Below are 12,975 nucleotides of genomic sequence, written 5' to 3'. Positions count from 1 at the left end.
TACAGGTTTGGCTCTGCATTGCTATGTATCAGTGGGGATTAGCGTATGTTACATTGCATTATTGGGTGCATCGCTCTGCACTGGCGTATATTGGCATGCATTGGCCCCAGTATACCTCCGCTTGCATTAGTGCCAGTGACACAGGTTTGGCTCTGCATTGCTATGTATCAGTGGGGATTGGCTTATGTTACATTGCATTATTGGATGCACCGCTATGCATTGCTCTATATTGGTGTGCATTGGCCCCAGTATACCTCGGGCTGCATTAGCGCCAGTGACACAGGTTTGGCTCTGCATTGCTATGTATCAGTGGGGATTGGCGTATCTAACATTCCATTTGCTGGGTGCATCGCTGTGCATTGGTCTATATTGGCGTGCATTGGCCCCAGTATACCTCGGGCTGCATTAGTGCCAGTGACACAGGTTTGGCTCTGCATTTTCTCACCTGACAGGCCCCCGAAGGCCGCGCGGTCGCCGGCTGCTTGAACGCGATGCTCCAGCACAGAAAGGCCGACAGGCCCAGCACCATCCCCATCGCGGCGTACCCGGACCTCAGCCACAGCCTGTTGAACGCCATGGAGACTGGGGCCAGACACGGACACCGACGGCAAACACACCCACACCCAACCCGCCCCTTCCCCGGGCCCGCCCACTGCAAAAAACCAGGCCGCTTTAGGCCGCGGGCAGCGCGGGGACCGCCGGCAACAGCGCCACCGGCAGGGCGGGAGGAGGAAGGACAGAGCTGGGAGGAGTGGGCGACAGCGCCACCAGCGGGGCGGGAGGAGGAAGGACAGGGCTGGGAGGAGTGGGCAACAGCGCCACCGGCAGGGCGGGAGGAGGAAGGACAGAGCTGGGAGGTGTGGGCAACAACGCCACTGGCAGGGCGGGAGGAGGAAGGACAGGCTGGGAGGAAGTGGGCGACAGCGCCACCAGCGGGGCGGGAGGAGGAAGGACAGGCTGGGAGGAGTGGGCGGCAGCGCCACAGTGGGGCGGGAGGAGGAAGGACAGGCTGGGAGGAGTGGGCGACAGCGCCACCGGCAGGGCGGGAGGAGGAAGGACAGGGCTGGAGGAGTGGGCGACAGCGCCACCGGCAGGGCGGGAGGAGGAAGGACAGGGCTGGGAGGAGTGGGCGACAGCGCCACCGGCAGGGCGGGAGGAGGAAGGACAGGGCTGGGAGGAGTGGGCGACAGCGCCACCCGCGGAATGGGAGGAGGAAGGACAGGCTGGGAGGAGTGGGCAACAGCGCCACCGGGCAGGGCGGGAGGAGAAAGGACAGGGCTGGGAGGAGTGGGCGACAGCGCCACCGGCAGGGCGGGGAGGAGGAAGGACAGGGCTGGGAGGAGTGGGCGACAGCGCCACCGGCAGGGCGGGAGGAGGAAGGACAGGGCTGGGAGGAGGTGGGCGACAGCGCCACCCGCGGAATGGGAGGAGGAAGGACAGGCTGGGAGGAGTGGGCAACAGCGCCACCGGCAGGGCGGGAGGAGAAAGGACAGGGCTGGGAGGAGTGGGCGACAGCGCCACCCGCGGATGGGAGGAGGAAGGACAGGCTGGGAGGAGTGGGCAACAGCGCCACTGGCAGGGCGGGGAGGAGGAAGGACAGGCTGGGAGGAGTGGGTGGCAGCGCCACCAGCGGGGCGGGAGGAGGAAGGACAGGCTAGGAGGAGTGGATCACAGCGCCACCAGAGGGGCGGGAGGAGGAAGGACAGGCTGGGAGGAGTGGGTCACAGCGCCACCAGCGGGGCGGGAGGAGGAAGGGACAGGCTGGGAGGAGTGGGCAACAGCGCCACCAGCGGGGCGGGGAGGAGGAGGGACAGGGCTGGGAGGAGTGGGTCACAGCGCCACCGGCAGGGCGGGAGGAGGAAGGACAGGCTGGGAGGAGTGGGCAACAGCGCCACAGCAGCGGGGCGGGAGGAGGAAGGACAGGGCTGGGAGGAGTGGGTCACAGCGCCACCGGCAGGGCGGGAGGAGGAAGGACAGGGCTGGGAGGAGAGTGGGCGACAGCGCCACCAGCAGGGCGGGAGGAGGAGGGACAGGCTGGAGGAGTGGGTCACAGCGCCACCAGCGGGGCGGGAGGAGGAAGGACAGGCTGGGAGGAGTGGGCAACAGCGCCACTGGCAGGGCGGGAGGAGGAAGGACAGGATGGGAGGAAGTGGGCAACAGCGCCACCAGCGGGGCGGGAGGAGGAAGGACAGGGCTGGGAGGAGTGGGTCACAGCGCCACCGGCAGGGCAGGAGGAGGAAGGACAGGGCTGGGAGGAGTGAGAGTGGGCGACAGCGCCACCAGCAGGGCGGGAGGAGGAGGGACAGGCTGGAAGGAGTGGGTCACAGCGCCACAGCGGGGCGGGAGGAGGAAGGACAGGGCTGGGAGGAGTGGGTCACAGCGCCACCGGCAGGGTAGGAGGAGGAAGGACAGGGCTGGGAGGAAGTGGGCGACAGCGCCACCAGCAGGGCGGGAGGAGGAGGGACAGGCTGGAAGGAGTGGGTCACAGCGCCACCAGCGGGGCGGGAGGAGGAAGGACAGGCTGGGAGGAGTGGGCAACAGCGCCACCGGCAGGGCGGGAGGAGGAAGGACAGGCTGGGAGGAGTGGGCGACAGCGCCACCGGCAGGGCGGGGAGGAGGAAGGACAGGCTGGGAGGAGTGGGTCACAGCGCCACCAGCGGGGCAGGAGGAGGAAGGACAGGCTGGGAGGAGTGGGTGATAGCGCCTCCAGCGGGGCGGGGAGGAGGAAGGACAGGCTGGGAGGAGTGGTCAACAGCGCCACCAGCGGGGCGGGAGGAGGAAGGACAGGCTGGGAGCAGTGGGCGACAGCGCCACCAGCGGGGCGGGAGGAGGAAGGACAGGGCTGGGAGGAGTGGATCACAGCGCCACCAGCGGGGCGGGAGGAGGAAGGACAGGGCTGTGAGGAGTGGGTCACAGCGCCACCCGCGGAATGGGAGGAGGAAGGACAGGCTGGGAGGAAGTGGGCGACAGCGCCACTGGCAGGGCGGGAGGAGGAAGGACAGGCTGGGAGGAGTGGGTGGCAGCGCCACCAGCGGGGCGGGAGGAGGAAGGACAGGCTAGGAGGAGTGGATCACAGCGCCACCAGAGGGGCGGGAGGAGGAAGGACAGGCTGGGAGGAGTGGGTCACAGCGCCACCAGCGGGGCGGGAGGAGGAAGGACAGGCTGGGAGGAGTGGGCAACAGCGCCACCAGCGGGGCGGGAGGAGGAGGGACAGGGCTGGGAGGAGTGGGTCACAGCGCCACCGGCAGGGCGGGGAGGAGGAAGGACAGGCTGGGAGGAGTGGGCAACAGCGCCACCAGCGGGGCGGGAGGGAGGAAGGACAGGGCTGGGAGGAGTGGGTCACAGCGCCACGGCAGGGCGGGAGGAGGAAGGACAGGGCTGGGAGGAGTGGGCGACAGCGCCACCAGCAGGGCGGGAGGAGGAGGGACAGGCTGGGAGGAGTGGGTCACAGCGCCACCAGCGGGAGGCGGGAGGAGGAAGGACAGGCTGGGAGGAGTGGGCAACAGCGCCACTGGCAGGGCGGGAGGAGGAAGGACAGGATGGGAGGAAGTGGGCAACAGCGCCACCAGCGGGGCGGGAGGAGGAAGGACAGGGCTGGGAGGAGTGGGTCACAGCGCCACCGGCAGGGCAGGAGGAGGAAGGACAGGGCTGGGAGGAAGTGGGCGACAGCGCCACCAGCAGGGCGGAGAGGAGGAGGGACAGGCTGGAAGGAGTGGGTCACAGCGCCACCAGCGGGGCGGGAGGAGGAAGGACAGGGCTGGGAGGAGTGGGTCACAGCGCCACCGGCAGGGCAGGAGGAGGAAGGACAGGGCTGGGAGGAGTGGGCGACAGCGCCACCAGCAGGGCGGGAGGAGGAGGGACAGGCTGGAAGGAGTGGGTCACAGCGCCACCAGCGGGGCGGGAGGAGGAAGGACAGGCTGGGAGGATGTGGGCAACAGCGCCACCGGCAGGGCGGGAGGAGGAAGGACAGGCTGGGAGGAGTGGGCGACAGCGCCACCGGCAGGGCGGAGGAGGAAGGACAGGCTGGGAGGAGTGGGTCACAGCGCCACCAGCGGGGCAGGAGGAGGAAGGACAGGCTGGGAGGAGTGGGTGATAGCGCCACCAGCGGGGCGGGAGGAGGAAGGACAGGCTGGGAGGAGTGGTCAACAGCGCCACCAGCGGGGCGGGAGGAGGAAGGACAGGCTGGGAGCAGTGGGCGACAGCGCCACCAGCGGGGCGGGAGGAGGAAGGACAGGGCTGGGAGGAGTGGATCACAGCGCCACCAGCGGGGCGGGAGGAGGAAGGACAGGGCTGTGAGGAGTGGGTCACAGCGCCACCCGCGGAATGGGAGGAGGAAGGACAGGCTGGGAGGAGTGGGCGACGACAGCGCCACCGGCAGGGCGGGAGGAGGAAGGACAGGCTGGGAGGAGTGGGTGGCAGCGCCACCGGCAGGGCGGGAGGAGGAAGGACAGGCTGGGAGGAGTGGGCGACAGCGCCACCGGCAGGGTGGGAGGAGGAAGGACAGGCTGGGAGGAGTGGGCGGCAGCGCCACCAGTGGGGCGGGGAGGAGGAAGGACAGGCTGGGAGGAGTTCGCGACAGCGCCACTCGCAGGGCGGGAGGAGGAAGGACAGGCTGGGAGGAGTGGGCGACAGCGCCAACCAGCGGGGCGGGAGGAGGAAGGACAGGCTCGGAGGAGTGGATCACACCGCCACCAGCAGGGCGGGAGGAGGAAGGACAGGCTGGGAGGAGTGAGCGACAGCGCCACCAGCGGGGCGGGAGGAGGGAAGGTCAGGCTGGGAGGAGTGGGCGACAGCGCCACCAGCGGGGCGGGAGGGAGGAAGGACAGGCTGGGAGGAGTGGGCGGCAGCGCCACCAGCGGGGCGGGAGGAGGAAGAACAGGCTTGGAGGGGGTGGGCGACAGCGCCACCAGCAGGTCGGGAGGAGGAAGGACAGGCTTGGAGGGGTGGGCGACAGCGCCACCGGCAGGGCGGGAGGAGGAAGGACAGGGCTGGGAGGAGTGGATCATAGCGCCACCAGCGGGGGTGGGAGGAGGAAGGGCAGACTGGGAGGAGTGGATCATAGCGCCACCAGCGGGGGCGGGAGGAGGAAGGGCAGGGCTGGGAGGAGTGAGCAATAACGCCACCTACAGGGTGGGAGGAGAAGGATTCATGGTATGTCACAGCGTGGAAACAGGCCATTCTGCCCATCACCTTTCTCCTCCCCTCTCACCTACTCTTGGTGGTGACCCGTATTGTGAGTCTTGGCCCCTTCCCCCGGAGTACTGCGTACAGTTTTGGTCTCCTTATCTAAGGAAGGATATACTTGCCTTAGAGGCGGTGCAACAAAGGTTCACTAGATTGATTCCTGGGATGAGAGGGTTTGTCCTATGAGGAGAGATTGAGTAGAATGGGCCCATACTCTCTGGAGTTTAGAAGAATGAGAGGTGATCTCATTGAAACATGTAAGATTCTGAGGGGGGGCTTGACAGGGTAGATGCTGAGAGGCTGTTTCCCCCTGGCTGGAGAGTCTAGAACTCGGGGGCATAGTCTCAGGATAAGGGGTCGGCCGTTTGGGACTGCGATGAGGGGGAATTTCTTCACTCAGAGGGTTGTGAATCTTTGGAATTCTCTACCCCAGAGGGCTGTGGATGCTGAGTCGTTGAGTACATTCAAGACTGAGAGCGATGGATTTTTGGACTCGAGGGGGAATCGAGGGATACGGGGATCGGGCGGGAAAGTGGAGTTGAGGTCGAAGATCAGCCATGATCTTGTTGAATGGCAGAACAGGCTCGAGGGGCCGAATGGCCTGCTCCTGCTCCCGTTTCTTATGTTCTTACCCTTTCCCCCTTTATTCCTATGTTCTCTTTTCCCCCAACTACCCCTCCCCCAGGGTGGACTTCCGGACGCCTCCGATCGAACTGGCCGCCCGACAGCCGACCCTCGACCTCCGCCAGACGAGTTCAGGGTGCGGGGCCCGAGACGGAACTGCCTTATCGTTTGCTGTTTCTCCCCCCGCCCCCCGGCTCGTCACCCACCTCCCCCTCCACCGGTCGGGTGGAGCTCTCCGTTACAAGCGGGGGGATGTGGTTCCGAGGCGGGGAGAGATGGTTGACGGAGTGGGCGGATATCAGGTTTCACCTCCTTCGAACGTCACCCAAACGAAAACTCAGGTCGAGCGATGAAGGCAGAGTGGGGGAGACGAGGCCAATTGATGCCGCGTGGAGCCCCGTCTGATTATTCCATCGTGGACTCTCACACCCCCTCCCTGCCACTCCCCAAACCCCAGTCCCCCCTCCTGTCGATCCCCTGACTAAAGGCTCGCATCCGTACACAGCGACCTCAGGACGTCCCAAATGAAACACTTAATTGAAGCGTAGTCACCTGTTGTTATGTGTGGGAAACGCGGCAGCCAATTTGCGCACAGCAAGATCCCACAAACAGCGATGCGATTAATGGACGTGGTCATCTGTTTTTCTTTTATTCATTCGCGGGATGTGGGCGTCGCTGGCGAGGCCGGCATTTATTGCCCATCCCTAATTGCCCTTGAGAAGGTGGTGGTGAGCCGCCTTCTTGAACCGCTGCAGTCCGTGTGGTGACGGTTCTCCCACAGTGCTGTTAGGAAGGGAGTTCCAGGATTTTGACCCAGCGACAATGAAGGAACGGCCGATATATTTCCAAGTCGGATGGTGTGTGACTCGGAGGGGAACGTGCAGGTGGTGTTCCCATGTGCCCGCTGCCCTTGTCCTTCTAGGTGGTAGAGGTCGCGGGTTTGGGAGGTGCTGTCGAAGAAGCCTTGGCGAGTTGCTGCAGTGCATCCTGTGGATGGTCCACACTGCAGCCACGGTGCGCCGGTGGTGAAGGGAGTGAATGTTTAGGGTGGTGGATGGGGTGCCAATCAAGCGGGCCTGCTTTGTCCTGGATGGTGTCGAGCTTCTTGAGTGTTGTTGGAGCTGCACTCATCTAGGCAAGTGGAGAGTATTCCATCACACTCCTGACTTGTGCCTCGTAGATGGTGGAAAGGCTTTGGGGAGTCAGGAGGTGAGTCACTCGCCGCAGAATACCCAGCCTCTGACCTGCTCTTGTAGCCACAGTATTTATATGGCTGGTCCAGTTAAGTTTCTGGTCAATGGTGACCCCCAGGATGTTGATGGTGGGGGATTCGGCGATGGTAATGCCGTTGAATGTCAAGGGGAGGTGGTTAGACTCTCTCTTGTTGGAGATGGTCATTGCCTGGCACTTATCTGGGCACGAATGTTACTTGCCGCTTACCAGCCCAAGCCTGGATGATGTCCAGGTCTTGCTGCATGCGGGCTCGGACTGCTTCATTATCTGAGGGGTCGCGAATGGAACTGAACACTGTGCAGTCGTCAGCGAACATCCCCATTTCTGACCTTATGATGGAGGGAAGGTCATTGATGAAGCAGCTGAAGATGGTTGGGCCTAGGACACTGCCCTGAGGAACTCCTGCAGCAATGCCCTGGGGCTGAGATGATTGGCCTCCAACAACCACTACCATCTTCCTTTGTGCTCGGTATGACTCCAGCCGCTGGAGAGTTTTCCCCCTGATTCCCACTGACTTCAATTTTACTAGGGCTCCTCGGTGCCACACTCGGTCAAATGCTGCCTTGATGTCAAGGGGCAGTCACTCTGACCTCACCTTTCAATGATGTTTACTGTCTCTGAGGGGAAAGAGCTGGGCTTCTCCCCTACAGTCGCACGAATCTAAACGAAAACTTTCCGACCCGGGTAGGAAATGGTTGTCGGCAGGTGATGAAGTGAAAACCGCAGTTTCCATGACGACACTGCTCGTCTCCCCCCACATTAAAGGGATGCCCCAGATCACTTCCCGCCCAAGCTTGTAGAGCGGTGAGAACCCAACGAGACTCGGAGTTCCCACGCGTGGCTAAGCCCGACACAGCCAGTGAGAGAGGGCTCTCTGCGATCACAGGCGTGTGAGACAAACCACTCCGCGGAGAGACGGCCAGAGTCCCAGGTAGGTCTCGGATCCAAAGGAAAGTTAGCAGAGGGTTTAAAATGAACATCTGTGTGTCTCAGTGTCAGCTCCTGTACATTGTACAGTACACAGTGGGTAAAAGGGAACGATTCACTCCTGTCTGGGACTGTACGGCCCCGTGTGTGTCTCAGTGTCAGCTCCTGTACATTGTACAGTACACAGTGGGTAAAAGGGAACGATTCACTCCTGTCTGGGACTGTACGGCCCGTGTGTGTCTCAGTGTCAGCTCCTGTACATTGTACAGTACACAGTGGGTAAAAGGGAACAATTCACTCCTGTCTGGGACTGTACGGCCCGTGTGTGTCTCAGTGTCAGCTCCTGTACATTGTACAGTACACAGTGGGTAAAAGGGAACGATTCACTCCTGTCTGGGACTGTACGGCCCGTGTGTGTCTCAGTGTCAGCTCCTGTACATTGTACAGTACACAGTGGGTAAAAGGGAACGATTCACTCCTGTCTGGGGCTGTACGGCCCCGTGTGTGTCTCAGTGTCAGCTCCTGTACATTGTACAGTACACAGTGGGTAAAAGGGAACGATTCACTCCTGTCTGGGACTGTACGGCCCCGTGTGTGTCTCAGTGTCAGCTCCTGTACATTGTACAGTACACAGTGGGTAAAAGGGAACGATTCACTCCTGTCTGGGACTGTACGGCCCCGTGTGTGTCTCAGTGTCAGCTCCTGTACATTGTATAGTACACAGTGGGTAAAAGGGAACGATTCACTCCTGTCTGGGACTGTACGACCCCGTGTGTGTCTCAGTGTCAGCTCCTGTACATTGTACAGTACACAGTGGGTAAAAGGGAACGATTCACTCCTGTCTGGGACTGTACGGCCCGTGTGTGTCTCAGTGTCAGCCCCTGTACATTGTACAGTACACAGTGGGTAAAAGGGGAACGATTCACTCCTGTCTGGGACTGTACGGCCCGTGTGTGTCTCAGTGTCAGCCCCTGTACATTGTACAGTACACAGTGGGTAAAAGGGAACGATTCACTCCTGTCTGGTACTGTACGACCCGTGTGTGTCTCAGTGTCAGCTCCTGTACATTGTACGGTACACAGTGGGTAAAAGGGAACGATTCACTCCTGTCTGGGACTGTACAGCCCCGTGTCTCAGTGTCAGCTCCTGTACATTGTACAGTACACAGTGGGTGAAAGGGAACGATTCACTCCTGTCTGGGACTGTACGGCCCCGTGTGTGTCTCAGTGTCAGCTCCTGTACATTGTATAGTACACAGTGGGTAAAAGGGAACGATTCACTCCTGTCTGGGACTGTACGGCCGCGTGTGTGTCTCAGTGTCAGCTCCTGTACATTGTACAGTACACAGTGGGTAAAAGGGAACGATTCACTCCTGTCTGGGACTGTACGGCCTGTGTGTGTCTCAGTGTCAGCTCCTGTACATTGTACAGTACACAGTGGGTGAAAGGGAACGATTCACTCCTGTCTGGGACTGTACGGCCCCGTGTGTCTCTCAGTGTCAGCTCCTGTACATTGTACAGTACACAGTGGGTAAATGGGAACGATTCACTCCTGTCTGGGACTGTACGGCCCCGTGTGTGTCTCAGTGTCAGCTCCTGTACATTGTACAGTACACAGTGGGTGAAAGGGAACGATTCACTCCTGTCTGGGACTGTACGGCCCCGTGTGTGTCTCAGTGTCAGCTCCTGTACATTGTACAGTACACAGTGGGTGAAAGGGAACGATTCACTCCTGTCTGGGACTGTACGGCCCCGTGTGTGTCTCAGTGTCAGCTCCTGTACATTGTATAGTACACAGTGGGTAAAAGGGAACGATTCACTCCTGTCTGGGACTGTACGGCCCGTGTGTGTCTCAGTGTCAGCTCCTGTACATTGTACAGTACACAGTGGGTAAAAGGGAACGATTCACTCCTGTCTGGGACTGTCCGGCCCCGTGTGTGTCTCAGTGTCAGCTCCTGTACATTGTACAGTACACAGTGGGTAAAAGGGAACGATTCACTCCTGTCTGGGACTGTACGGCCCCGTGTGTGTCTCAGTGTCAGCTCCTGTACATTGTACAGTACACAGTGGGTAAAAGGGAACGATTCACTCCTGTCTGGGACTGTACGGCCCCGTGTGTGTCTCAGTGTCAGCTCCTGTACATTGTACAGTACACAGTGGGTAAAAGGGAACGATTCACTCCTGTCTGGGACTGTACGGCCCCGTGTGTGTCTCAGTGTCAGCTCCTGTACATTGTACAGTACACAGTGGGTAAAAGGGAACGATTCACTCCTGTCTGGGACTGTACGGCCCCTGTGTGCGATTTTTGGGAAGGGCTCGACGGAGAGATCCTGCTGAATGATTTCGCTGACAGTCAGGATGTGTCTTGGGTGAGGACAATTCCCGATTTCCTGCCTTTACAAATGGGCGAATTCTTCTCGATCGCCCTGGGCACGAAATCCCAAATTAATGACACTCTTGCACTCACTGCCAATGCTCACTCACAACAGTTAAAACTTTTTAATGAGCCAAGAATTTGCCGCCAAAATACAGGCCAGGTGAATGCAGGGAAACGCCGCACAGCAAGATCCCACTAACAGCAGTATGACAAATGACCAGATAATCTGTTTTTTAATCTTGTTGTTTGAGGGATAAATATTGGCCTGGGAGTGTTTGATGGGACAGTGTAGAGGGAGCTTTACTCTGTATCTAACCCTGTACCTGCCCTGGGAGTGTTTGATGGGACAGTGTAGAGGGAGCTTTACTCTGTATCTAACCCTGTACCTGCCCTGGGAGTGTTTGATGGGACAGTGTAGAGGGAGCTTTACTCTGTATCTAACCCTGTACCTGCCCTGGGAGTGTTTGATGGGACAGTGTAGAGGGAGCTTTACTCTGTATCTAACCCTGTACCTGACCCTGGGAGTGTTTGATGGGACAGTGTAGAGGGAGCTTTACTCTGTATCTAACCCTGTACCTGTCCTGGGAGTGTTTGATGGGACGGTGTAGAGGGAGCTTTACTCTGTATCTAACCCTGTACCTGACCCTGGGAGTGTTTGATGGGACAGTGTAGAGGGAGCTTTACTCTGTATCTAACCCTGTACCTGCCCTGGGAGTGTTTGATGGGACGGTGTAGAGGGAGCTTTACTCTATATCTAACCCTGTACCTGACCCTGGGAGTGTTTGACGGGACAGTGTAGAGGGAGCTTTACTCTGTATCTAACCCTGTACCTGCCCTGGGAGTGTTTGATGGGACAGTGTAGAGGGAGCTTTACTCTGTATCTAACCCTGTACCTGCCCTGGGAGTGTTTGATGGGACAGTGTAGAGGGAGCTTTACTCTGTATCTAACCCTGTACCTGCCCTGGGAGTGTTTGACGGGACAGTGTAGAGGGAGCTTTACTCTGTATCTAACCCTGTACCTGCCCTGGGAGTGTTTGACGGGACAGTGTAGAGGGAGCTTTACTCTGTATCTAACCCTGTACCTGCCCCTGGGAGTGTTTGATGGGACAGTGTAGAGGGAGCTTTACTCTGTATCTAACCCTGTACCTGCCCCTGGGAGTGTTTGATGGGGACAGTGTAGAGGGAGCTTTACTCTGTATCTAACCCTGTACCTGCCCTGGGAGTGTTTGATGGGACAGTGTAGAGGGAGCTTTACTCTGTATCTAACCCTGTACCTGCCCCGGGAGTGTTTGATGGGACAGTGTAGAGGGAGCTTTACTCTGTATCTAACCCTGTACCTGCCCCTGGGAGTGTTTGATGGGGACAGTGTAGAGGGAGCTTTACTCTGTATCTAACCCTGTACCTGCCCTGGGAGTGTTTGATGGGACAGTGTGGAGGGAGCTTTACTCTGTATCTAACCCTGTACCTGCCCCTGGGAGTGTTTGATGGGACAGTGTAGAGGGAGCTTTACTCTGTATCTAACCCTGTACCTGCCCTGGGAGTGTTTGACGGGACAGTGTGGAGGGAGCTTTACTCTGTATCTAACCCTGTACCTGCCCCTGGGAGTGTTTGATGGGACAGTGTAGAGGGAGCTTTACTCTGTATCTAACCCTGTACCTGCCCTGGGAGTGTTTGATGGGACAGTGTAGAGGGAGCATTACTCTGTATCTAACCCTGTACCTGCCCTGGGAGTGTTTGATGGGACAGTGTGGAGGGAGCTTTACTCTGTATCTAACCCTGTACCTGCCCCTGGGAGTGTTTGATGGGACAGTGTAGAGGGAGCTTTACTCTGTATCTAACCCTGTACCTGCCCTGGGAGTGTTTGACGGGACAGTGTGGAGGGGGCTTTACTCTGTCTCTCTCACGATCTGGGACAGCCTTGGTCAGGTTGGGTCCTGTCCTGTCGCTCGTGGCTGAGTACATTTCGCGGTCGAAGACTCAGTTGTTTACCAGTTTACAATTTAATTGCTTGATTACAGTGAGTGCGATAACTGCCTCATCCCATCGCAATCCCTCTCCCCGCCTTAACCCGGGGCTAATGACAGCAATCAAACAGCCTCCATGACACTGAGTCGTTTCAGGGTCGATCTTTGCGATGGCCTCTTTGACCTCTCGCTCGGTGAAGCCCAAATCGTCAAATGCTTGGACTCCCCTCGGCCCTCGCCGTTAACTCCCCCTCCACTCCCCTCTTCCCCATGAACGGCATTGACTCCAATAGCGCAGACGCCAGCGCCACCCCCCCGTCACCCCCACACCACCTCCTCCGACGCCTCGCCCAGCTGGAGCGAGCGCCGACGCCGGGGCGTTGGTGGGCTGTTCGACCGCGTGGGGCGTCGCGCCCAAACCCCCTCATGCTCGTGGCCAGTTAGGGCCAGCAACCCTGGCCGATGAGCTTCCCCTCCCACACCCCCTCCCTGGTCTACTCGATACCGAACCTTGAAGGATGGAAAGTTGGGCTGAAGATTAATGTCGGACTCGGGGTGGATGGGGGGGCGGGGGGGTGGGGGGGGTCGTGGGGTTTGGGGGTTGCTGGCTTCCCCATGCTCCCCTTTCCTGAGAGCCGGTGTCGTTTTTAGGCGAGGACGGGATGAG

The 12,975-nt window shown here is 59.7% G+C and overlaps 2 protein-coding genes across 2 annotated transcripts in view; both read left to right on the top strand.

The window, feature by feature from the left end:
• Positions 1-1,658, top strand: part of LOC137311220 (polyhomeotic-proximal chromatin protein-like) — a 27,224-nt gene extending 25,566 nt beyond the window's left edge. Inside the window, exon 5 of the mRNA XM_067978539.1 lies at positions 453-1,658. Coding sequence (XP_067834640.1) covers positions 453-1,658 — 1,206 coding nt within the window. The remainder of the gene's footprint in view (positions 1-452) is intronic.
• A 6,191-nt stretch (positions 1,659-7,849) lies between these two features.
• Positions 7,850-12,975, top strand: part of LOC137311219 (rap guanine nucleotide exchange factor 3-like) — a 56,417-nt gene continuing 51,291 nt past the window's right edge. The window contains exon 1 of the mRNA XM_067978538.1: positions 7,850-7,972. The gene's annotated coding sequence lies outside the window, so the exon portion shown is untranslated. The remainder of the gene's footprint in view (positions 7,973-12,975) is intronic.

This window comes from Heptranchias perlo, unplaced genomic scaffold, assembly GCF_035084215.1.
Source record: "Heptranchias perlo isolate sHepPer1 unplaced genomic scaffold, sHepPer1.hap1 HAP1_SCAFFOLD_308, whole genome shotgun sequence".
Classification (NCBI taxonomy): Eukaryota; Metazoa; Chordata; class Chondrichthyes; order Hexanchiformes; family Hexanchidae; genus Heptranchias; species Heptranchias perlo.
The sequence above is the reverse complement of the archived record's forward strand: the minus strand, read 5'-3'. Positions and strand labels throughout refer to the sequence as shown.